Source organism: Semicossyphus pulcher, unplaced genomic scaffold, assembly GCF_022749685.1.
Source record: "Semicossyphus pulcher isolate SPU_LCO1_2020_fin unplaced genomic scaffold, fSemPul1.0.p SCAF_4, whole genome shotgun sequence".
Lineage (NCBI taxonomy): Eukaryota > Metazoa > Chordata > Actinopteri > Labriformes > Labridae > Semicossyphus > Semicossyphus pulcher.
In genome coordinates, this window is record NW_027211715.1 from 26,405,695 (window position 1) to 26,433,193 (window position 27,499).

At 41.1% G+C, this 27,499-nt stretch overlaps 1 protein-coding gene across 1 annotated transcript in view; it reads left to right on the forward strand.

The window, feature by feature from the left end:
• pde4ba (phosphodiesterase 4B, cAMP-specific a) overlaps positions 1-27,499 on the forward strand; it is an 89,169-nt gene that overhangs the window by 24,759 nt on the left and 36,911 nt on the right. Inside the window, exon 5 of the mRNA XM_069680131.1 lies at positions 1,399-1,448. Coding sequence (XP_069536232.1) covers positions 1,399-1,448 — 50 coding nt within the window. The remainder of the gene's footprint in view (positions 1-1,398; positions 1,449-27,499) is intronic.

Below are 27,499 nucleotides of genomic sequence, written 5' to 3' on the forward strand. Positions count from 1 at the left end.
AACATGCTCTTATCGAACATTTATTGAACTGATTCCACGCACACAATCCAGCAGATGATCAATAGTTCCCTGCTGAAGGGAAAATCATGAATACGCTGTGAGCCGTCCTCCCCCAGCTGACACACATTACTGCACAGGCTTTTGTCTCCACATGATTCCACGTTTTCACTTCAGTTACAAGTCATGTGAATTATTTATTTATGACATTGTTTAAAGGAATTAACACAAACAAACACAAATCAAACACTATCATGTAGATGCAACCATTTATTTTACACACACATATTAGTTTGGCGGTGCGGCTCTGCTCATGCAATGCTCTGGGGAAAAAAATTGTGCAGGTACCACAATAAAAACACTATAAAACCAAATGAATAAAAGGCCATTAATCAGGGGCATGTCCAGACTTTTTGGACTGGGGTGGCCAAACTAGGGGGGGGCATGAAGTTTGGGGGCTTGCACACATTTCCAAATAGCTTAATTTACCTTTTTTGTCTCCACTTAGAATATCTACCTTAGCTAATTACATTAATCTATCATCTATCTAGCATCTATTTAGAAATGACACCATAAAAATCTTCCATACTTTATTCCTCAGGGACTCAAAAATAAGATGTATCTCCCAAAGTCACTGCTAGCAACAGGCTGCTAGTCACTTAAGCCACTAGCAGCCTGTTGCTACACTGCCTAACAAGTTGATTTGAACTTAAGTCCAACCTCCGGGCAGATAGACAATCATAGTTTAGGATTATTGGGTGGCATTTGGAAAACGCCCCTGCGACTAATATGTTGTCATTACATGTTTGACTTCTCTCCCGGAATTGATTCAACAAGTGATCTCATTCATGATCAGTTTATGTTCTGTTAATTCCTCGAAAGACGAATTAGTCTGTTGTAATTGAAGAGTCAAATAGAGGATAAGTTCCGCATTATATGAAATGTCTCATGTCTGTGCGTCAAATATGGAGCTACACCCAGCTACTAGTTAGCTTAGCAGCTAGCCCTGTTCTGTCCAGAGGTAGCTCAATTTGCCTACCATAGTCTCCGCAGCTAAAATATAATCATTAACTGAATATACATTAATATAATTTATATAATGCCTTTCAACACAGCCAGGCTAGCTTACTTGTGTTTCTAGACTTTGTGCTAAGCTAAGCTAAGCTAACAAGCTTCTTGCTGTAGCTTCATATTGACTGTACATACATGACATTGGTATCAATCTCCTCATCTAACTCTCTGCAAGACAGTGAATAAGCGTATTTCTCAAATGTTGAATGATTCCTTTAAAACTTACCAAACTGGAAAAGTGTCGTTTGTCATTCAGGAAAAATGACCCTTTAAAGATGAAGATTGTATATACGTAACTCATATAACACCCCTCTCTTCCTTTTCTTTCAGGAGGTCTCCTGCAGCAACTCAGCCTCCCATCACCAGAGTTTGTCTGCCAGGTAAGACCTCACAGAAACGTCCTGTTACATGTCTGACTTCTGCAAAGCTGCATTAAGAGCACGTTTCTTTTTTCTTATCTGCTTTAAATCTGGCTTGAACTTTTTCTTTTCTTCTCTCATTGTTGTTTTCTCCCTCCTCGCCCCCTTGTCCTTCGCTCATGAGCTTGCGTACGTGACGACTTTCACTTTTTTCACCTTCCGTCTCCGGCTGCAACGTTGTAGTTCAGACTATTTTGTCATCGACCTCATTAATATTGTTCAGACACAATTGAAGTGCTACTTTCAGACACATACATTCACACACAGAACAGTTTATTAAAGCAAAGAAACCTCCCTTTTTTTCTGTCATCGGGTTTTATTTTAAGAAGCTGTGTGTGCGTGTATGTGTATGTGTGTGCGTGTTCTACTGTAGAGAATGTGTCTGGATGTGAGAGGCAGCGTGCTTTCAAGTGCCACTAACTGTGTGCACACTACATGCTACATGCATGCACAACTGGGTTTGGTTTTACTCCCTCCAGCTTTACAAGTTTCAGCTCATGTGTTTAGCTTTGCAACTGCAGCTTTGCTGTCTTGGTCCGCTCTCCCAACTCTCACTGCAGCATTTTCTGAGCTGCAGCAGGAAGCTTATTGTGCAGAAAGAGCTCAAGAATACCCACGTTACACTACCTGCTTAAGGCTGGCCTACACTAAAAGATTTTAAAGTCTTAACAGATGTTAAAAATGTGAGAGAGCCCACACATGACGACAAATAATGATAGATATAACAGTTTTGTTCCTATAGTGTGTGGAGAGCAGCGATATGACAAAATCTTGTAAAATCTCTCTTGCGGTCAAAAGCGTCTTAAGAGTAAACAAACATTGAGGATGACAGGCAGGAAGAATTGCAATGATAGTTTTTGGACTTATTACTGAAAATTCACGAAGAAAAAGTTAAAACAATGGATGAAGTCGTGGAGACGGTGTGAACATGGCTGTGGTTGTTGTGCTTCTTCTTCAGTCAGCTTACTTCCCAGCGACGACGTTCTTCCGAGCAGATCAGGGGGAAGTAAAGTCACTCTTAACAGACCTCGCACCATAGGAAAATCTGGCAAGATAATCTTTGGAACCATCAAAATATCGGGACTGATTATTTTTTGTTGGAAGGGGGGAATCGGGCCCAAAATTGATTGTCTTGTAGTGTGTACCCCGCCTTAGCAGCAAACAGCAGACAGGCACAGTTAGCAACTAGCGGGTGAAGACAGAGGAGCATCCTGTTTCCTCTTGACGTTGGTGGAGACTAAAAACCGAGATACAAGAGAATATTGGACATGCATTCATCAGGTGGACACAAACACAACCACATCTGAATGATAATGTTCCTCTGTAAATGCTGGATGTGTAGATGAACTAACTTTTGCTAACAAGCTAAATTCTTGCGTGTCTTGTGCATATGAGACAAAGTGGATACCTCAGCTAAAATCTATGTTGTCATATCACGCGTTCTCCTCCTTAGGATCGAAAGGTCTCTCTGTAAAGCTTGTTTTATCCTTCGCCTATCGTGCACACAAGTGACTTTGTTCACCTTGGATTATGTCAGGTCTATTTTAATACAAATGTTGCAACTTTTCTCAACAATGCAAATATTATCTCTCCACCCAAACGTTATGTTTTTACTGCAGGAGCACGATGATGTTTTGGGACAGACAGGACTGTAATACAATGGGAAAATAAGTTGCACACTGCGTGCGGTCTCTGTGTGGCTTTTTGCCTCAAGCACTAAGTTTTGAAATATGTGCACTGTGCTAAAACCTTTTTTTATTATTTAATCAGAGATAAATTGATAAAAAGTATCAGTTATTTTGACATAACACTTCAGTTATCAGATCTGACGTTCCGACACTCGAGACTGAACGCTGAAAACACTGACATGTGTTGTTGTGTAACGAGAGTCAGAAACGAGCGACAATGAAACCGAGAGCAGTGAGTGGAGTTAACCATCAAAACACCAACATGTTTTAAATGAAACCGACGCAGGTCAGATATGACATCAAAGTGGAACGAGTGAGACTCAAGCTTCAGTCAGAACAGCGAAGAGAGCGATGTTTTCTTTCCATAAAACTCCTGTTTGTGTTTTTATTTCAGCACATTTCATCAATTCACACCAAAAACAATCACTCGCTCCTCGCTGTTTTTTAAGTAATTTACACCCACATTAACTTTTTCACTCACTTCTTGTTTTCTTTCTCTTATATGTGTGTGTGCGTGTGTGTGGTGAGTGTGAGCATTGACGTGTGTGAAGAGTGTTTCAGTGTGTTGTTATTTTAAGTTTACGATTTAGCAATTGCGGATTTGCAAGGTGTATGATTTAGATGAGTGTTTGAGAGGCATATATGCATCACTGTGAGTAATGTGAGCGTGTGTGTGTGTGTGTGTGTGTGTGTGTGTCTGTGTGTGTGTGTGTGCTGTGGGGAGGTGTTCCTGTGGCTCTGATTGACGTCATCATGCCTGTATGTGGCTTCTGTTGACTTCCTGTCAAAGCAGATGGACTGAGTTTTCACTTCCTCTTCAGAACCGCAGCTCATCAGGTGCTCTGGGTTTGTGTGAGTGCGTGTGTTTATGTGTGTGTGTGTGTGCGTGTGTGTGTGTGTGTGTGTGTGTGTGTGTGTGTGTGTGTGTGTGTGTTTGTTTTAGAGAGTTTGGGGAAATGTGTGTACGTATGTGTGTGTGTGTATCTGGTAAACCTGCTCCACAACGTGCATAATGACCTTTGAGAGTGAGGGCAAACGAGGTCGTCTCTAAATGATCTGTTAAGATCAACCTTTATTCTATTTGTGCAAGTTAAAGTGCGACTGACTGAAAGAGCTCTGCAAGTAAACAGTCTGCCAGTCAGCTACATGCAAATGTCTCTTTAAATGTTCACATCTGTGCAGGCCAGATCAGTTGGATTATTGCAGGGCAGAAACAAGATAAAGATTGACATGAATATTACAGTATCTGAAGCTTAAAAGTCATATAAGGACGAGGCTTTCATTTGATGTTTTTACTAGGATCAACAAATCAGAAAAAATAAACATTATTCTACTATAGTCCTGCAAATCCACAAAATAGTTTATCCTTTTTCTTCATAACGATATCTCCTGAAGAGTTATTGCATAACCTCGCTGCTTAAAGTTCCAATCTCGAAGATCTCAGTTTTGTTCTCTATGGCAGCACCTATGGCGATAAACGGTAATTGCGGTAGCACACTTCTCAGATATCCAGACAGTGTTGCATGTGTGACGTCCACGGTTGGCTCCAGTTGTAACTCGCTGACGGTCGCTTTCCTTTTCAGACTGTTTGCTTCATCTGAGCGTCAAGTTTGTTTCTTTATCTTTGGATTTTCACGTATTTTTTAAGTTGTATCTGTAGTCATGGATCTGATTGTCAGTTGTACATTTAGCTCACTTTTTCTACTTTGGAGTTGTTACAAATTTCGGTTGCTCTACTGTTTTTTTGTTGTTTTTTTTACCTTTCATGCCTTTATTGACAAAGTGAGAGAGGACAGTGGATAGTGTCGGAAGCAGGTGAAGACAGAGTGGTGGTGACGTGCGTCAAAGGGCCGAGGTTAGGAGTCGAGCCAGGGGCCGCCGCATCGAGGACTGCAGCCTCTATTTAACCATCGAGCTAAACCGACGTCTCCTGTTTCTGTTACACAACACATACATTATCTGCTGTTTAATCAATACCAAAGGAGTTGGTTGTAGTAGTTAAATCTGCTGTTTTATGCATTTTATGGCGCATCTAACCCTTTAGATGAGGTATTAATGACAGATGAAGCTGCACCAGTGTTTGTGTCCTTAAATGGTAAATAGACTTTACTTAAATAGCGCTGTAGCTACATGTCACGTTCACCCTTTCATGCACTGATGGCGAGGCTACTATGCCAATCTCCAATCAAGACACTTTGACATGTGACTGTAGCAGTCAGGGATCGAACCCCCAACTTTTAGATTGAGAGACTCTACCACTGAGCCACAGCCACCCAAAAACCACCGGCACCCTGTTGAATTGGTGTAAACTCATAACTGCAATAACGAATTCAAATCCAAAAGTTCTTCATGGTAAACTTTTGTTGTAGTTGTGGTATTTTTGTAGTTTGGTTGTTTGCTGTCAACACGTGCAACGATTTCAGGCCACTTAATCGCATACAGAGCCAAAGCTGTCTCTCTCTATCTCCCTCTGCCACCGCTTGTTTTCCTCCCCTGGAGTCTTTAATGCTCCTTTTTATTCGTCTGTTTGTCTCTCTCACTTTATCGTCATCATGAGGGTGAGGGCAGGAAGCGTGCGGCAGGAAGTGAATATCAGATTGTTCCTGTTTTGCTGTCTCTAAACTGTTGTAACTTGACGGAAGCCAGGAGGAACCGTGTGTGTCTATAAAGTGTGTGACTGTGTGTGTGTGTGTGTGTGTGTGTGTGGATGTCTGTGTCAGCTCACAGGAGAAAAATAGGAAGCAGAGAGACAAAGGCCTATTGTGTGCGCCCACACACTGCACAAACATGCACATGCTGACACAATGATATGACACGTAAATACCTGCAGCGCTGCACAGTCACACTGCATCACACATTGAATTCCTCCGATTCTGTGTGCAAACAGGTTAATAATATTAAACCAGAACTGCATAACTTGCATATTTCAAATGCAATTCATGAAACAAATCAAACGAATGTTGGAAACAAATCAAACGAATGTTGGGTCATGAGATGTAAGACAGGTACACCTCCTCAGCTCACAGCTCCAGATAGTCAGGCCTAGATTACTGTTCTATATTTACTTATATAAGTTATATGATATAAAAGATTTGTATTCTATACAATACGTATAGATGAATCTACCTCATCTTTAATATTATACAATGTTATATAAAGTGATATATTCTCATTATATCATTATATAAACGTGTTGTCATGTTCAAAGCTTCTTAGATGATGTTTAAGGACTTTGTGGCCTACTGTAGTCACAATGAGTGCTTTAAAGAGGTCAGCTTTGGCTCAGGAGGTAGAGCAGTTTGATCCACAACTCCTTCAAAGTGTCCTTGGGAAAGATACTGAACCCCAAAATGTGCGAGTGTGTGGGAAAGAGTTGTATGATGATGAGCCTGGCATGGCATGGTCTTACATGCAGGTGTACGGATGTGTGTGTGGATGAACATTTTAATTTAAAGACTAGAAAGAAGCTGTATATAAGTATATAAGTCCAATTAAGGTGCAGTAAATACATACAAAACGTCCCAGGTTCGATTGCGCTGGGGGTCTCCAATGAAGGTTTCCTGTCTCTATCTTAACTATCCCGTAAACGCTCAAATTTCCTTGAGTGTTTTCCTTATAATCCTGCAGGACTCCTTGAAGTTCATAAAATTATATTAATTTAGCACTTTTCTCTAAAGTGACTTTAATTTCCTGCACACCCAATAAGAACTAAACTGGGGTTAAGTGCTTTGTTCACAGGAAACCTGACCGGAGAAGTGCCAAGTCACAGCTAGAGGACTTCAGGAAAATTGCTTTAAATACATGAAACCTTTGATCCTTAGTTTGTACAGTAAAGTAATGCACCTTTAAAGGTTAAGTAAATATTAGATGACTGGAGTTTGTCCAATCAAAATACAGTATTTGGCCTGTGACATCATCAGTTGGTTGACACTGTTAAGAGATTTATGTTGGGAAAATCTCCTTGTGCAACTCTGCAAGGCCGTCTCAATACTTATGAAAGACCATCATTTTAAATAAGACTTCTTTTTACACATGATTCAGCCTTTTTTAAAGTTGTCTTCCATCCTATATTTACACGATGTGCTTGTGTGCTTTGAGCAAATAAAGTAAACGCTAATGATTGTTAGCGTTGGAATAGTTTTACTGCAGTGACACAGCACAGCAAACTGTAATGTATGTCAGTGTGTGATGTTCGGTTTTAGTTTGAAGTTTAGAAAGTATCCATCATAGGGAAACAAACTTTTTGCAACATAATAATGTTCAGCAACAACGGATTAGCTGAAAGTACTGTAAGACTTGGAAAGGAATTTTTATAATAATCTAAACATAATCAAACTTTGTCCAAGCAATCTAGATGCATTCCTGCAGGGTGCCTTGGTCTGTCAGCATTGCATTTGCTGTTTTTACTCTGTAACTTGTCAACATTGAACAACAAATTAAAAAAATTGTGGCATAGATTTAAAGGCAACCAACTCAACAGCGCTGTGTGTTTTAATTACAGTGAGTGTGTGTGTGTGTGTTCATGTTATGTAACCTGCACCAAGTTTATCAGTGCATCAGGTCCCGCCCGTAACTTTATTATATTCAGTGGTGAGTGGGAACATCCACCGAGCTGTGCAAGTGCTTAATTATCTGATCGCCGCACTTTGTGTTCTCGTGTTTTACTGTCACATCATGAAAGTATCTGATGATGCGGGGGAGGAAAAACAATGTACAAACTTCTTGCACGAGACGCCACAGATAAAGTTGATCCAAACACGATCTGTGTTGTCGATCAGTCAATAAGTATAGTAAAAAGATAAGGCTGCAAGTAAATAGATGAGTCAAAAGGAGCTTTCTGAATCAGTAACCTTTTCTGTTTGCAATGAATTTCCAAAGCGTTAGTCAACAAACCTCAGCACTTTCTTTTGCTGTTGTGTTCGACTGAAATTTTGTAAAAGTTAGAGGAAATTGCAGACGGTTACGTCGGTATGTACGTGTTAAATTAACCTTTTGGGCCTCAGATATTTGTGTCTTTCAATGCTCCAGTTATTGAGTTTATTAATGAAAGCCATAAAGAAGGCTCATTGTTTTTTCAGAGCACTTATCACGTCATAATCACAAACAGGTTAGTGAGGTCTGCTCGCACATGGGCTGAAACTTTCCACAGAATAGAGATCCACTGATGCAAAGCAGCTGTTTTGTGTGTCATACCAGAGACAGGAAATATTCGGCCCCATTTCTGCAGCATTTATCTGTGAGAACCTCACAAAGGTGTGACCCCACTTCCTGGTCAAGTCGACCTCTGTGTTGAAATGCTGTCATACAGGATACATGTGAGGCAAAGGGCTCCTGAACCCTCCGGACCTTATCCCTCTATTCACATACATACTGTGTGTGTGCTCACATCAGTTGGCTTTTTAAATCCCACTGTGCCTCTCCATTGTGTCGGTGTTTTCGTACAGGGCGAGCAAACCCCGCCATGACATTTTCCCAAAAAAGGAGCCCCGTGTGTTATTTCAAAGCGAGGAGCTGTTGTTTTGTCAACACTCAACAATAAGTTAACTCTATAGGTGAAAGGTATTCGGACAATGTGGAACTGTTATGCAATAGGGTAAAAAAACACGGCACAAACTGTACATTTACATTTACATGAAAAGGTTCACACAAGGCTCATGGGATGGACAGTATGGTAGCCTACTATCAACGTCTCTTTGTCTCAATCTGGCCAGGAAATTCCTACTGAACTCAGTCAGTCTTGGGTAGAAGCTAATCATGAAAGCACATCAGGGTATAGGGATAGTGCTTCTGCTTTGTTGGTCAATTGATGCCTTTGTACAAGAAGTTCTTTGTACAAGAAAAGTCTTACTTATAGAGAGTTTGGCGGGGAAATACACTGACCTAGCACCAGGGTTCTGCAGATGGCAGTGTCAGTTGGTAGGTAGGTCTGTTAAGCACGTCTGTGCACACAGAAATAGTCTTACCAAACTGATATTCCCCTCTCCCACCTGGACAAACGTTTTATTTAAACTATGAAACACCGCCTGCTCAATGAATTGGCGTAAAATTTGGTGCAGGCATGTATGGTCTCCAAATGATGAACCCTACTAACTCTGGTGGTCCCCTGACCTTTCTTCTTCCACCACCAGGTCAAAGTTTGCATTTATCCTGTGAAATACCACTTGCTAGATGGATTAGCACAACATTTGGTTAAAGCATTCATGGTCCCAAGGGTATGATTCCAACGTTGGTGATTCCTTGGCCTTTGTTCTACCGAACCTATGTTGAAAGATTAAAGTAATGCCTTGAAATAATACCTGGTCCATAAATTGGCTGAGACATTCATGATTTCCAGAGGATGAATTCAAGTAAATGTGGTGATCCTCTGATCTTTCTTGTACTAAAATCAGGCCAAAGTTTGCATTTATCTCTTGAAAACCACATAGAAAGGCACAACATTTGGTTTAGACATTCATGGTCCCCAGATGATGACTCATACCATCTCTGATGATCTGCTGACCATGTCTACCAAAACCAGGTCAAAGTTTCCAGTTACGGTCCCCAGAGGAGTCCTTGTAACTTTGCAGGTCCCCTGATCCTTCCTCTAGAGCTGGTTTCCAGAGGATGAATCCCAATGACTCTTAGGACTCCCAGACTTTTGCTGCCGCACCTCCATTATCTAAGCAGACTCTGATTCTGAGTGAAATATCTCAACAACTATAAGATAGATGGCCTTATTATTTGGCACAGAAATTGAAGTTCTCAAGGATTTGAAAAACTTTGGTGGTATCTTTTCTTCTGGCGCCAACATCAGTTAAAACGTTAAATGTACTGATAAGATATTCCTTTTCCCATCCCCCTCTGCTCTACTTTGTGTTAGCAAATGCTTGCATGCAAAGAAGTTAAACTAAGATTTGGTTGAATTGGTTCTCATTATACCGTGTAAACACTATTATGCAAGCTTTGTCACTGTGAGCACGTCATCATGCTGGTGTTAGCATTTAACACAAATAACTTCAGTTTAACTGCTAGCACGTTCACAGACTCTTAATGTTGTTACAGTGCACTTGAAAAGTTATTTGTATCACATCCTTCAATTTGGAAGTGAAACCTTGTCCTCAGGAGGCCTGACCTCAGAGTTGGCTGAAGTCATCCGGGGAGTAAAGTATTATATTGGTTGGTGTTCAGAGTGTGCATCTTTTATCCAGGAAGATCCTCAACCTCATTTCTTCTCAATCTTTTGAGCTCCGGTGTAAGTGAACTGTGAAGAACCAGATCACAAAGTATAACATAAAGGGATTCATGTTTTATGAGCTGCAAACCTAATCTGATGAATCGTAATCTAACCAACCGCTAACCTCAGCTTTTAAGGTATAAAAATGTGTCCTCCTTTGCCCGTTCTCAGTTGCATAACATGGACTAAACAAAATCTGCGATCCCTTTGCTTGTTTTGGGCTTCAGTTAAGAAAATAAACCTTTGCTGCACAGTTTTATCACGCTACAGAAACGTGGAAGATTTGTTTCATCTTTGCATCTCTGTGCCAGCAAGGTTGAAAGAACATAGCAAAGGGCAATAAATGAAGAGTACCTCCTCAATCTATTTATCTATGTTACTTAATACTGTCTTATACAGTACAACTCTGTACTCCATGCAGCATACGGTGACCCGGTGCGTGCAGGAATGCAGTGAGGAGGTCACAGAGAGGAGGACAAGCGAGACGAAGCAGGAGAAGGGATGAAAGGAGGAGATGAGGAGTGATGAGGTGAGAGTTCAGGAGAGATAAGGGTTGTCTTTGAGCGGGGAGGAAGAAAATGCAAGTGGAATATATGGTGCAGGGAAAACTGGGACGTGAGCTGGAGATGGGGAGCTGGAGCTTATAAGAAATCTGAGAGGTAAAACAAGCTCGTTCAGAGATTCAGAACTTCTAACAGTACCATGTACCACTGGCATGAGTGTAGCGTACGTCCTTATGTTGAGCAGATCTTTCTAGCGGCTGGCAGCTATAGCTACAGGAATGTCGAAGTCCCCTCCTCGTTCCCTGTACTGCCCTGGTGAACAGCAGGTAACCTTGCACAGTTGAATTATAGTCACATAACACACAATTAACAATGGTTGCAAACTGCTGCAGCACAAGAGCCTGGGTCGCCAGCAGAGAAGCGCCACTGGAAGTGTGAAAGGGTACTTGAATATAAAATGCCTCAATTTCATGTAAAGATTTTGGCCGGTTACAGAGAAAAAATAACAAAATATCCATATGAAAAGCAATGCAGACTTAAACTGGAGAAGAGTTTGGTGTGGTTGCTTCAGGATAGATTAATAATGGTATAAAAAAAGAAGGAATTTTGATCTCTATGTTCATCTTTGGTAAAATGCCGTTGATGAGTTGAGGCTAATTAGGCACAGAGATTTTGCTAATGGTTATTTGTGAAAGGAACACCAGCAACAGTGTCTGCTAATATCTACACAAATGTCAAATCTAAGGGCCGCTCAGGTCACAGACAATTAAACAAGGCAAACACGGGGTTTTCCTAGAATGCAAATCCAGTGACTCACAGAGAAATAGACACTCACAGAGAGCCGATATGAGCAGGAGCTGTGGCCTACATGTCAAGCGCTGTACTGTTTGTCGGACAGCTTGGTCAAGCTCTGTTTCTTGAAGCACAGCAAAAGTTACAACCTAAAACAAATACAGTGAGAGGTTTCAATTTGTGTAAGACTACTACACTCTTAAGATCCGTCCAAAGAGCATTTTGTTTTGATCATGACTGTACGCTGCAGGAAATATGTGCATCATCTCAGAAGCACTGCTGTTTATCTATGTGCTTTAACTCTACATACTCTACACACACAAACACACTCACAGAAACTATTTGTGTGTACGCATTTATTTACCAGGATCTCATAATAGGTCATCATGTGACACGGCTAGCTAAAGCCGGAGGCTTCAGTACCAATAACTCCTTCACAGAGGTGCACCTGTTTGGGGCTTCTCACGCCGCCTGTCGACTACAAATAGAGATTAATATCTGCCAGGGTGACCAGTGTGTTCATCTCAACACAAGTGTGAATGTATAGACTTCTTTGCTAGTCAAGATTTGATTTATTGAGGCACAATAAAAACCAACCTTAGTTAAGGACTGGGATCAGAAAAACATCCCTGGCATTTGCGACAGACTGATTTCAAACCCAATGCAGAATGCACCTAAATGTTAACATTTAAAGCTAAAGACATAAGTATACAGTCTGACTTGAATGTTAAAATTTGCAACACAGAACTGGTCTGAAACAACAGGCACTATCTTTGCTACAATCGCTGGCGTATGCTAACATTGACTAAGCACGAGCTGAGGACGGCAGAGTGTTAGCTGGTAAGACATGTTCTGCTCCACTATGGCTTGACTTTCTACCACGGTACATAATTATACAACAGCTCCACCAAAAGAGACCTGAAAACATTGACAATAAATGATGATAAATGTGTATTCACTTAATGTAGTTAATGAGCCCTCTTTAATGCTAACTTTAGCTGCTAGCTTAAGCAGCACTGACGGTTAAGCTAGTCACACCTGTGAAAGCCTCAGCTGTGACATGTTTACTTTTTGCTGTCAGCCAACAAGTCTTCCTTTGATAGATGCCATTAAATCTACACACTGGTCCTTTGAGTTTTTGTTTAACGTTAAATATGACTCATATATTTTATGACCTTTTTCTGAACATTCAGTGCAAAATAAACAACATTGCATTGCTGGAGTGTGCCTGTATCACACATTAGCGTAGCTGTGACTGAGGAAGTCGGTGTATATTTGGCACACACACAGTGCTGCCATCTGGAATCTGTTTACTGAATAAATACCCCATATTAGAGTTGATATGAAGTTATTAACGCTTTCATTGGGACTACGGCGTCAGAAAGAACAACATCTACATTCCCCTTGGGTCAGCAGAACATCTTGTGTTGATGCTGGACAACTGCCAGCCTTGTGGTCCTGATATGACATTAGTTCATAGAGAGACATTATGGCTGCGCTAGCATGTCTAAATGTCACAGATACAGTATCTGCCAGCCTGTCATTCTGTCTCTCGCCTCACTCTCTGCCGTGCACGTCCACAAAATGCCAACAGGAGCAGCCCTGACACTATTCTTGTCAATGCAATGCTCTGCATCCATAACCCCCCTGCTCTTTATCCCCTCTCTTCTCTGCTTTCTAAAGGTGTATTGAGAAACATATTCATGGCTCAATTTCTCTCTGTGTAGCTACAGTAGAAGGTCTCAGTATTTATGTCCCTGGGTGTCTTGTGTTACCTAAACTCTTAACTACTTCCCGCTTCTGGCTTCTTTACAGCCTCAATGAGAGCTCCAAGTTTGTCTGGCTGCTGTGCAGCCCCCAAACATTACGTTCAATTTGAGTACTGCAACCTCTTTGTACGTTATGTTTGAAGGTTTGATGCCAAATTGGATTTAATTCAATTATTTTGTAACATTTCCAATCACACCTCAAACAGCCTCAGGTGTCCAGGCAGTCACCGGGCAGGCTAATGAGGGGAGACCTTAGAGAAAGGACTTCTGGGAAGGGGGGAAGGTTTTAGGTTTCTCTGTCAGGAACTGTTTAGACGGCGGACGGGAAAGGCTGTGATATCTTTTTTTTCACCTCTGATTTACTGCAACTGCTCTTTGCAAGGTAAACAAGCAAGAGTGGAGATGTGTAAGTGTGTAAAGCCGTCTGTTTTTGTTTGTCCATGCCTGAGTCTGTACATAAAAAGCTCCTTATGGTAGAGCCCTTTTCAGGCAGCGTAAGCACTTTATTGTGTGTGTTTGTTATCAGATAGAGGGTGTATTCCTAGGTGGCATCTCGGGTGGTTTTTGTCGCACTTCCTGGAGGAGTAATAAAGGACAGATCAGCTCATATCACAACCTAGGATCAGGAGTTGTGTTTGTGTGCTAATGCACAGCCTGTGTGTGCCCTTGAAAACAACCTGTGAGCTGTACTGCAAAATTGACACATACTTTTGTTTTCTGGAAACTAAGATGACAACATATTGGCACTTCACAAATGTTCCCAGCAGCTTAGTGGCCCATCTCCAACAGTGTTACTGTAAGTGGCAGCTGCTTACTGACAATAGCTGAATGAACGATAGCAACAACCTATGAAGTTCAGCTCGGCTAATACAAAACAAGGGTCATATTCAGTTTACAGCTGCTATTATTCATTCACTAACAAAAGAGCGTCCTTTTCCAATTATTTCACCCTCGGGGGGAATCAAATTATTTTTGGTGTTCTCTTTTTTAAGTGCTTCAGCTGACCAAATTCAATCATGTGCAGCCGATATTTTATCAATTAAAGGGACTTAGATTTCTGGGATGAGGCAATGAACTGCAAAAAACACCCAGCAAATCCTCCTCAATGAACCCTACCTTCGACTCAAAATCCACGGCATCAATCCTCCGTAATATTTCAAAATGATGTTACAGAAGTGAGTTGTACCCTCGAAAAAACCAAGGAGGAGGATTAGCTTCTCCTCCGCCATTGTTGTTGACAACATTGATGTCAGATTCTTGGTCTTCTACTGGTCGGTGAGGGAGAAGTGAGATTGACAAGCACTGCGGTGTTCCAAAAGTTCAACTGTGAGCCCTGTGAGTGCAGCGACAAAAAACAACTTACACCGAGCGTTTTTGCGCTGAGGACGCTGAAAGTTGAAAACGCTGAACTGCATTGGTTTTGTATAGAAAACAGGCACTGCCAGCGCAACAAACGCCCTAATGCTGTCCTATTTAATAGTTCTGCATAAAGCGAACTCCCATAGTGTTTTAAATAAGTGTTAATTCAACTGAATAGTCATTTTGGAGTCTGCAGTTTGTATTGCTGTTGAAGTGCATTGTGTTAAACATGGAGGTGTTCTGTTATTTAGCCTTAATGTGATTTATATAAGCAGGGCAGGACACTGGCAGGTTTATATGAGATGCTCTTCCCCTGTAAACCTAACTTAAGGACCTCCGTTAGTTCAGTGCTGACACTCCCTGTTTTGACTGAGAGGCAGGATGAGGACTTTTTGACAGATTTGTGTCCAGAAATGCGTCAAACTTGGCTTGGCAGGTGCAGTCTGAATGTGTGTGTGTGCAGGTGTGAACAGATTACATAACAGACTTTGTGAATGCAAATCTGAATGCGTGTGGATCAAGTATGTGTGTGTCACCTTTCTGTCCATGGAAGGAAGTCCACACTGTGCAGGATTGTGACACTAATGAGGAAACGGGCCACTGGGACAACGGTGACTTCCTCACACACAGACACAGAAACATGCACACGCACACACACAGATGGTTAGAAACCCCCTGCAGGCTCTCTTTCTTCAACACTTCATCCATCTTTCTCCGGGGACAAATGAGTTCCTCTGGCGTGACAGGCAGACAAAGAGCAGACAGGGCCTGACCTGCGTCACAGAGCCCAGCATGAAAACACTGTCATTACTCCATTCACAACTCATCTGTGACCTTGCTGCCTGGTTTCACAGAAACTGAATTTACACAAGTAGTAAGCATGAAAATTATGCTTTATTTTGTCAAATGTACCCTACTGTCAAAAAAGCCCAAGTTTGCATGAAACCAACTGTATCTCACACAGTATTTGATCATTGCTTAATGGCAAAAGGTGACAAAATGTGTAGTTTGAAATTAAATTAAAAACTTTAAAAAGGAACATTTTTAATATCCAGATCAAAGGGTTACTTTTGTTTTACCATTTACTTTAAGGCAGACATATATGATCCACAGAGGGTGAACCCTCATGTTGTTTGTGACTTGTGACCCTGACTCTTATTTTAGCAAACTTATAAGGTTCCAGTTTGTAGTTATCAGTCAACAAATGGATGCATTTTCATTACATTTTGTACATATATTTCAGCCCTCCTCTGGCTGAATTTTAGCAACTTATCCCCTTTTTTTTTACATTTTTGATTTTTAGCATAATTCCTACAGGAAAAACTAATTCCCATTAGCCTCAGCCGTATTTTGCATTCAGTGTTAATAAGCTAATTTTAGCATGCTAACACTCTAAACAAAGAATGTTAATACATGTCATAATTCCTACTAAAGTAATTAAGGTCCCATTAGCCTTAGTGTTAAGTGTTAAAAAGCTAATTTTGGTATGCTAACTTTCTAAACTGAAATATTTAATATATGTCATAATTCCTACTAAAGCAGTCGAGTTCCCGTAACCCTTAGCTGTACTTTGTGTTCAGTGTTAAGTAGCAAATGTTAGCATGCTAACTCATTTAACTAAAATGGTGAACATTGTAAACATTATACCTGCAACATTAGCTTGCTAGCATTGTAAGCATGCTAGTATTTCACAAAGTCTTGGCTTAGTGCAGCCTTATAGACATGCTAGCACGGCTGTCATGTTAAGTTTTAGTGCAAAGCATGTTGTTTGGAACGTTATGGAAGTAAATGTTTCCGTCTTCTTCAGGTCGAAGCGTTTATATTTTTTTTGCTTTTTTATAGGTGTTTTTTTTTATTTTGTTGTCTCTCCCTTCGACAGCTGCGTTGATGAAACTAAATGTTACACCTAAGGGGAAATCCAGTGATGTAGAATTGAGGTTTTACTTCATTTTTGCAATCAAATCATGGAATAGCATCTTACTGAGATGGTACTAAATATTTTCTGTTGTTTGATGCTTTTGTTTGGTTATTAGGTTTAAAGTTTTCTCAATGCCTATACTTGAAAGACTAATTTTGAAGGTGTACATAGTCCTGTACCTTCAGTTTACTCTGTTAAGTGAACAATTTACATGACAGATGAGATTATAAACGCTCAGATCAAACAGCAGGCGAGTACTTACGTAAAAGGAGGACAGTAGTGTATTTAGGCTGTCAGGTTTCTTATGACTCATTATCAGTCGGAGGCAACGTACAGTACAAAATGTGCTTGATGTTGACCTAGCATACAGTAAGCGACTGTCATACCTGTGTAAACACTTCAAGAGTAGGTCTGTTTTGCATTATAAGAAAGGTGTTCTGCTTACAGAGTATCAGCAGAGACATCAGTGTTGAGAGATGACTCTGTTCTTGCTGATTTCAGATTAGACTGTTTACCTTCAGTGTGTCTGAGAAAGACACAGAGCTGCAGTGTTTGCTTCACACTGGAATGTGTATGTTGTCTGGCTGCGTGTGTGTGTGTGTGTGTGTGTGTATTCATACACAGAATGTGCCAGTAGATGTCCATCAGCTCTACAAAGCAGCTTATTATTGTCTGTCTCTTTCCTATTTAGTGTTTAGTGTGTGTTTGTGTAAAAGGTGACGTTATAATGTTACCAGGCAAAGCTGTGTTTTTGTATATTTTCATCACAGTTGTGCACTTAATGTTAACTTTAGGTAGCATTCTGTTTTATCATAACCACAATTCTTTTCACCTTTTGACTTTGCTTTAAATTATTTTGTTGATTGTGCAGTAATGATATAATCATACCTCTACTATCTTTCTTAAAGGACCAGCGCACCCAAATCATAGAACCATATTTTTGTCCACCTTCCTCTTGTGGTACCTGGCCATGATCGGTCAAGGTTTTAATAACTTTATTTATTTATTTATTTATTTATAGAACACCTTTAAAAACAAGAGTTTACAACGTGCTTTGACAACCAAGCAAACAAAGTAAAGCAGAGAACAAGCAGATCATAAAACCAGCAAATCACAAAACAAGCAACTCACAGGCCCAGCAAATCACAGAACAACAGCACAGAACCAGCGACTTACAAAAGACCAGCAATTCACAAAATAAGCAAAGCACAAAACCCAATAGGCAACAGGAGAGCCCACACAACCAAGACCATTAAGAAGACGACATCACGTCTATAAAAGTGAGTTTTAAGAAGAGATGTAAAAGATGTCATTGATTTTGCGAGCCTTATCTCCTCAGGCAGGTTGTTCCAAAGCCGAGGGGCCCTGACGGCAAAGGCACGATCCCCTTTGGTTTTAAGCCTCGACTTCAAGGCTTCGAAGTTTTGAGACACAGTGTCTTCTTACATCCCTAAAAATACTAAATGGACTGCACTTATATAGTGCTTTTCTCCAGTCAAAGCGCTTTTATACTACATGTCACACTGACCCTTTCACACAAACATTCACACACATTCATACACCGATGGCGATGCCTTGGGGTTCAGCGTCTTTCCAAAGGACACTTCAACATGTAGGCTGCAACCTTCTGATTGACAGTCGACTTGAACAGGAACAGAATCCTTAAACATGCGCATTAGAAACATGTACATTTCCATGACGAGTAGGAAGACTGTATTTGCTGAGGGAGGTCATGTAAAACAGTGGAAAGGCCCATAACAGCTCGGACATGGTGCTGAAATTGTTTTGCCAACAGCAACATGTCTTTCAAGAAACAATGACCCAGTTTCTCAGAATAATCTTTTTTGTTATGGATCAACACTTTTCATTATTACAGCCTCGTTCAAAGGAAGTTGTTTCTGAAAACTGTGTTTGACAGCGTGTTCTGGGGAGTATCCGCAGCGACCGCAGCGAGAGAGTTTGTTTTTAATAAAAAAGGCTTTAAGTCATAACAAGAGAGTACAAGCAAGATGCTGTTCTGTATTTTGCTTGTATCATTTCTAAAGTATCATGGGAAGACAAGAAGACAAGCTTTTACTGTATCAGCTCCTGGTTTGTGTCAGTAACAATGAGTTTGTCCTCAAAATGATCGTATTTTAAGTGCATGACATGTTGTAATTTAATTAAATGGTAGGCGTTTTTACGTGGAGAACAATGGAGCTCATTTATAAAGAGAACCGTGTGGAGCTCATTATGAGGACCTGGTTGTTTCAGAGGTGCTTGACCTCGGGTCATGTATTATCCTCTCCGGCCCTCCATTGAGAGCTCATCTCTCATTCTCACACCCTCGCTGTTATGTGCGTCTCTGCTCAAATGTGCTCTTTGTGTTTGGTGTGTTTTCATTCAGGACAATGATTCACTCACAGCAGCGTCCTCTGATGACTCCTGGACTAATGGTCCTGCTGCAGATCGAGCAGAAATCAACGTGTGAACCTTTTGTGGCCTTAGATGCACCCGAAACAGACTTGCAGTATTTAAGAGTGGATTACTCTTTGCTCAAAAAGAATCTGGTGCACCTTTATTTCTTTAATCAGCCTTTTCTAAACATTCCCACTGACCACAGAACAGGCAACAACTTCAGTAAATAAATTCATAATCCATGTTTGAGCTTAGCTAACCGAAGCAGCTGCTGCTGTTGTGTGTCCTCTATTAAAGCAAACATGACTGTCCTGTCTGCAGAAGAACAGAGTAAGATTTGAACAAATGCCAGAGTAATATGTACATATCTGGTATATTCACTGCTCTTTTCACATTGTAAAGATCCAAACTAAAGAGGACTGAGTCCTTCAATCAAGATCAGACAACAACGCAGAATACATCATCAGCGTCACCGTCTTGCTGCTGTTGTTGTATGTCTCTTAGTGCTTGCTCCACCAACAGTCAGTCACATTACGTCCCCTTAGCCTTCCTATTGGTGGTGTCAGACCCTACCTATCAGAGCGTGCAACACAACTGCTGGTACAGGCTCTCGTGATATCACGCATCGACTACTGCAACTCCCTACTGGCAGGCCTTCCTGCATGCACATTCAAACCTCTGCAGATGATCCAGAACGCAGCAGCGCGACTGGTCTTCAATCAACCAGAAACAGCACACGTCACTCCACTGTTCATATGCCTCCACTGAGTCCCAGTCACCGCTTGCATCAAATTCAAAACCCTGTTGCTCACTCACAAAAACAGCTCCTGCCTACCTGAACTCCCTCATCCAGGTCTACACTTCCTCTACGCTCTGCCACAACAGGGCCCTAAGTCGCGAACTAGACTCTTCTCCTCAGCAGTCCCCCGGTGGTGGAGTAAGTTACCAAACTCCATTCGGACCGCAGAGTCCTTTTCACCTTTAAGAAGAAGCTTAAGACCCAGCTCTTAATGAACACCTCCAAAGTTCCTGATATTGATGCTATTGATGATGATGACATTGAGGATGTTGTTGATGTTGACCCTGCTAATCTGCACCAGAGCAGAGATGTTTCTTTGGGTCGTTATGGAAAAAAGTGACCGATTTTGTCCTCTTAGTTCTGAGCACTTCTTGTTTTTATTGATAAGTTGATCAGTCCTAGTTCGAATCCCAGTTTGGACATAAGGGGGCCTTTCTGTGTGGATGTTCCCCCCTGTGCATGCGTGGGTTCCCTGTCAAGCCCTGTGATTGACTGGCGATCAGTCCAGGGTGTACCCCGCCTCTCGCCCAATGACAGCTGGGATAGGCTCCAGCCCCCCTGCCACCCTGAACAGGATAAGCAGTAGGCTATAGATACTGGACCAATGGACAGATGGATGGACAAAAAGATAAAGATGACAATTGAGTTGGCTTCCTTTCCTTCATTTCCATCCATCGTAATCTTTCCAGGCAGCAGCACAGCCTGTCCAGTGTTATTATGATCTTCACGATGTGTCACACATACACAGAAATACCTTGGAAACGTGACCAGAGAACCGAGTACAAGCGGGAACCATGATCCAGTATTAAACCACAAAACTCATCCATCTGTCTTCCCTCTCCCTCTCCCTCTCTCTCTGTCTCGGCCAGTAGCACTGACTCGCTACTTTGAAATGTTGTGTGTTTACGACCTCGGTTACTTTGACAAATGCACGTCCCTCTGTGTGTTCACATCTCCAAGTGTGTTTACTGAAAACCACCTTGCATCATCAGGTGAAGCTGTGAGTCTACCTGTGTATGTACTGTATGTGAGTGTGAGCCTGCCGTCAGTGTGTGTGTGTGTGTGTGTGTGTCAGATGTGGGTTTGTGTATGTTTGCTCTCAGATAGGAGGTGAGAGTTATCGCGGCCCTCCTCCAAACCGCCTGCTCGGCCGCTCCGCTCAGATCTAACTCTTGTTTATGTGATCAGACTCTTGGAGACAAGGTGACGTCATCGATAATATTTCTACCTGAGCTGCTGTATCACACAGGTTACAGTGAGCGCTTGTCTGTGAATGCGTAACAGTGTAAACTCAGCGCAATGTCAGTCTTCTTACTCACAAGTGAGGCCAAATCATCAGTGTGTCAGAGAAGAGGAACAAAATGTACTTTTTGTAGAGACCAAGCTTTAAAAACACTGAACATTTAGATTTATATTCCAACATAAACATTTCTGATCATATAAACTCAATGTTCAATTAGTAACTTTTGCTAACTGGGCTTTTAAGTGTGCGTTAAATATAAATGTGGCAGTATCTGGTAAATAGATGCAGGAGGAGTTCAGGTTCAGTTTTTCTTTATTTCAAAGAGATGAAAAGCAAAATATCACTTCTATCTTTGTGTTAAGTTTACTGCTATGCTCAGGAGGTGTTTAAGCTAGCTTACCTAAAACTTGGTGATGGGGAAAACAGTTAGCTCGGCTCTGTCAGAAGTTAAAAAGAAAGATTATTAAACATATTATGAGAAATATTCACACAAATATCAAATATAGTAAATTGATAAGGGTGTAGAAGAAAAGCCTGCACACTCGCTAAATGCCACAAAAAGTGTAAGATAAGATAAGATAATCCTTTATTGATCCCCAGGGGGGAAACTCAGGTGTTGCAGCAGCACAAAGACAACATAGCAAAAGTAAATACAGTATAAAAGAAGAATAGATAAAATAAATAAAATGAGAGGTATATACAGCTGTTATACAAGCAGGAGTAAGTGACATGGTATGGGTTAGGGATGCACAATGTTGGATTTTTTGCCAATATCCAATATACCAATATTTCCATCCCTTTTTGCAGATTGATGATTTCGATATTGATATATTAGGCACATGTTGTTTCCATCAAATTGCAGAGAACACCAAGTCTCCCCTTTAGTGGAGTTGATATCATGCCTACTCTTATTGTGGTGGCCCACTGGCAGATGCAGATATAACATAATACAGTGCTTTTTAAAACGTACACATTCACTGGGCAATATAAGAAAACTACTTAAACTTAGGTATGTACAAAATGCCATATTTATTTGTATGTAACATTTTCCTTTTTTTAAGTAATCATTGAGCATTTAGGCGTAATTAAAGCGTTGTTTTATCGGCGGAAAATATCGGCAGAAAAATGTATATATGCCAATAATATCGTGCATCCCTAGTATGGGTAATAGCAGCAACATTTAGCAGTATGAGATAATACAGTTTGATATGATATAACGTATAAGATATAGTACAAAATAAAAGTGGTGTGGTATGTTTATAATAGTAAAAATGTAACATAAAGGTCAAATGTGCAATTAGTATAATAGTAAAATATAACTATAATATAATATAATATACAGTATGTGGTATCAATAATAATAATAATATATGTAAATAACGTAATAATGAATAATAATAGGCTGCATAATAATAGGCTAATTACAATGTTTTAACGCAATGTTCTTCTTCAGGTGATAGTTCTATGAAAACTGGGGAACCACACCCGTATTAAGAGACTAGAGCACACCGATAGGCCGATAAGCACTATGACTGCAGGTGTGGTCAAACATTGAAATCAGCCAAGGTGAAATACATCCATAAAACATCTTCTTTAAATACAGACAGGAAATATGCAAATGAAAAATATTACCATACAATCATTTAACCACAACTGATATTTATATTACATAATGTTTGAGCCCATTTCTAAACAGTAAGAGAATTGTTGCAAAGGAGAATGAGGCCTGTTGTGTGTTTTAGCACACTCTGTGCCCATCCAGTCTGTAAACAGCTGTTAAGTTTGGTACAAAATAATTCCTGTACAAACGCTGTTTAACTAATTAACTAATAATCATCAACAGCCTGTACAGCGTTGTAAGCTGTTGCATCCTGTTACTTAATGCTTCGACTCTCTTCTTACTTATTTGTAAGAGGTATTTAAACTGCCACTGGAACAACCGTCCCTGTCTTCTCTCCGATTACAAGTTCACTGTACGTGTTTGTGAGCACTCGCAGGCCATGTGAAGCGTTCCTGTACTCACATGGCTGTGACTCAGTGAATTAAAGGCCCTCGTATTCCCGCTCTGCTCGCGTTTTGGGACTTTTACGGTGCGTAATTACTGTACCCGCTCCCACAAGTGGGATGCTTAGTCTCTGACCAGAGGCACGGAGGAGGAGAGGACCACCACAAGTTTGAATCAGAAACCATTACTTCATATATGGCTATGCTACAAATGACCCAGACAGATGTGATCACTACAGCACTGTAAAAGCAACAGGCATACAATGTAGGCTATATAAAGGTAATTCATTGATGGTTCATTCATTGAGTCCGTTACGTCTGCGTGGCGTATTGGGAAAACGTTTGTTTACTGTGCAGGCGTCACTTTGCTCCCACTGGTGTTTTCCGGTGCTCTCGCAGCTCGTCATGACGACGAACGCTCTCTGTGCAGTAAAATGCAATTCTTCTTCTCGTCTTCAATTCTTTCGCTAATATCTATGGAACATTGAAGTCTGCTCTCCCCCCCTAATCGGCTCCCTCCTCTCAGCTGAGTGCCCCCCGCCTCCCCACACTCACACACTCAAGGTGAGGTTGACACAGACAACATTGTAACGGACAGGCGTCTGTCTCACGCTCATATTGATTGTGAAGCAGCAGAGGCGAGTGCTTCTCAAATGTAGAGGAAAAGCAAGTCTCAACTTGTTAGTCAAAACTATTTTATTAGAATCAAGAAAAAGTAGCCGGGTTGTACTAAGTGATTGACGTGTTTCCGGCTGCTCGGACCCTCAGAGAGAGAGAGAGAGAGAGAGAAGGATGAGGAGAGGGAGAGAGAGGTATGGAGGGATGTGTAAGCCTGTTTTCCACACTGGAGTGGTGTTGCATAAGATCTTAGCTCATCACCACACTGTGATGGAAGGACATGCTTGTCTATCAGTGCCACTCCTGTACTCCCTGTCACAACCCTAACCTCTCTGTTGGTCTTGCTCTTATAAGTGGTGTTTGGCTTATTTAATCGGGATAGTTGCATGAGATCATTTATTTTAAAGGAGCAGGATGTGTTTGAGAGTGTGAGAATGTGTCTGTTGTATGTTTGCTCGAGTTGTATATGGTTGGCACTTCTGTGGAAAGCAACTGTTGCTGTTGTACCAACTGCCTTTTGTTGCGTCAGATGAGCAAGTAGAGGGAGATCTTCTGTTTGATCATCATTAACTTCTACAGTCAAGTCGCTCCTTGTGATTTAAGATGGGATGACATCAGCCTGAAGTTATGTAAACTGGAAATCTGCTTTGGATTGCACCAGTTGGTTGTAAATCCATCACTAATTTTATAAGTTAGTTCCGCCCTAAGTTTTCTACCAGCAAATTATTAACAGTATCGTGCTGCACCAATGGAAGTTAAGCGTCTCAGTCCGGCTAGTTTATACTTGAGTAAGGAGACATCTATCGCATGGTCCAAACAAAAGCATGTACAAAGATGTACACAGGAAGTAACTTTATCTGCAGTGCATGTTTTTCTATTTCTGCACATATGAAAAAAAGTCCGATCAGTGATTATTGCAGTTCAGAGTTAGGGCCTAAGCTTGTCAGTGTTCTCATGGAGGACTCAGTCCCTCCAGAATTTCGAAGGCATTTTCTTTCATTGTTGCAGCCTAAAATGCCTGATTTTGTAGCAACTTTTTCAAAAAGTGGCAATGCAATTAGTTTTGTTTTGAGGTTTTTTTAATTTATTTTTTTAAGATTCTTTTTTGGGCTTTTTTGCCTTTAATTGATAGGACAGCTGAAGATAGACAGGAAATGTTGGGAGGAGAGAGTGGGGGATGACATGCACCAAATGATCAGCAGACCAGGAGTCAAATCTGCGATCAGTGCGACGAGGACTGTAGCCTCTGTACATGGGGCGCCTGCTCTACCAACTGAGCTAAACCAGCACCCCTTGAGGGGTTTTTTTATGTAACACATAACTCATCAAATGTGAGTGACGCTCCCATAAAGCCATCTATTGCCTGAGCGACTTGGTTGTCTTCTGATATCACTTCCAGACGATTTCCGTGTCAAAACGGACGTATGAAAACGAGACGCTAAATTCAATAGCCATGAAATGCTTATTTTACTTTATATGCACTTGAATGCAACACAACTCCACTGAAGGGAAAAGAAAGACGTATTGTAAATATACAGACTAAAAATCCATCAGTTTACAGAAGTTTGAGTTGTTGCTTGTTTGTTCCTCCTTTTCAAACATCCCATGTGCCAATATTCTGCACGTTGCTACAGTCAGGGCTGGATGTGTGTTAGTGTTTGTGTGCCAACAGCCGTGTGGTCCCTAATAAGATATAAAAAGGTGCCAGCTGATTGCAGAGCCATGTCGGGCATTAGGTCACATTTCACCGTCCCTCTGCCCTCCAACTCTCCAGTGTCAGTCAGGTGCCTTCAGTGGGTTAAAGAGGGTTGGAGGTTTCCACACAGAGCGACTGACATCCTGAACGTTTCAGAATAGCTGGCACCATCATCCACGGAAAATGCTTTTCCAAAGGTGACCATCACAAGTCACCTCTTTGTGTCCCCAAAGACTCTTTAAAAGTCAGACATAAGCTTCTATTGTGGTAGTAGTGATTTTGTGGCTTGATTGAAAGTAATCCCAGTGTTGGAACGTGGCCCAAAGCGACAGGCCCGGGCCCGGCTTCAGAAGTCTCCAGTGTCATAAAGTATTTACCCTCCTCTAAGCTCCATATACCCGCTGGCACAGACTCCTGCGTCTCCCAGCCAAGGGAGATCCAGGGCTGAGTTTTGGGAAAGACCCACCTGCTCGTGTGGAGGTGTGAGTGTTTATATGCATGTACTGTATATATAGAGGTCTATGAAGAGGTTGGGTGAGTCATTACGACGCTATCAATACTTCTACTTTAGATTCCATCCTGCTCGTTGATTTGAAAGTTTTGAGATTCTCAGGAGACATAAATACTCGTTTCAAAATAAGAGTCTGGTGTTGATAGAGCTGTCTTGAAATAAGATAACATGTTGTCCACCATCCTGGCCCTGAAGCTGCGGGTCTGCTGCCTTTCCCGGCTTGTAAACAAACCTTCCCACAGTGTCTCTGTGTTCTCTCAGCGAGATCGGTCGACTGAGCTCGAGGCCAACGAGACACGTAAAGAGCACAGATGTTATTTGTATAAAAACCAGATCATTAAACAGCTGTTGATTCGATGTAACTTCCCCTGCTTTTGGTTTCCACCTGCTTAGCAACCAAACAAATTAAGCCTCATATGAATCACATAAAGCAAAACATTTGAGATTAATGTGGTTTTTGAGGATCTTAGTAATGTATTGGTGAAATCAGGTATTCTGGGTATTTTGTTTTTTTGTTTCTGAACATTATGTTAGCTTGTGCTTCATCGTGTCTGATGTAAGAGCTGCTTTTCAAACTAAATGTCCTGACAACAGGCATCAATCTCTTTTTCAGCACGGTTCCATTTTTCTCACTCTTGTGAAAGCAAACCACATTTTGGACTGCGCGTCTGCAGTCATTCATGGCTCCTTCCAATTATGTCATCCTCGCTTATCCAACAAAGTCATGATGTCATTCAAACTTTGGAAAACAATCTGTCCACAACTGAAGTCAAGGGTCAAGAGACATCAAGGCTCTCAGTGAGTATAGGGCCTCAAATGATTAGCCTGAAACTGGCCGTAAAATACTCTTAATGTTATTATTATCTAATAATATATTATTCATTTTAGCTTTGGCTTGTTAGTTGTATTAGCTATTAATTTGGACACCATGTCAAAGGGTCCTGTATTGAATATATATGTGTTTAGTTGATTGATGTACTGATTGTACAATTATTTGATTAACTTCCTGGTCAACAAGATCAGATCAAAGATCATAAGTTTAAATATTAAGTTTTAAATTTCATATAAAATGACGTAGTAAATCTTTGCTTTTGAGAAGCTGCAATTTGGCAATTTGGCAATATAATCTGAAAGACTTCAGTTTCGCTCTCTGTGGCGGCACCTATGGCGATAAATGGTAACTGCACTCCTCCCAGATATCCAGACAGTGTTGCATGTGTGACGTCCACGGTTGGCTCCGGTTGTAACTCTTGATTTTCCTCGCTGACGGTCGCTTTCCTTTTTAGACTGTTTGCCTTCATCTGAGCGTCGAGTTTGTTTCTTTTTCTTTGGATTGTCACTTATTTTTGAAGTTGTATCTGTAGTCATCCATCTTTTCTTTGTTTGTTCAGCCATAGTAGATTACTGTTTACTCGCAACACAGACCAGAAAAGCAGCCGCTTAGCTCCGTCTACCCTCTCTGGCAGACCAACCACTGCTGGATGATGGAAAACGCGTCACTA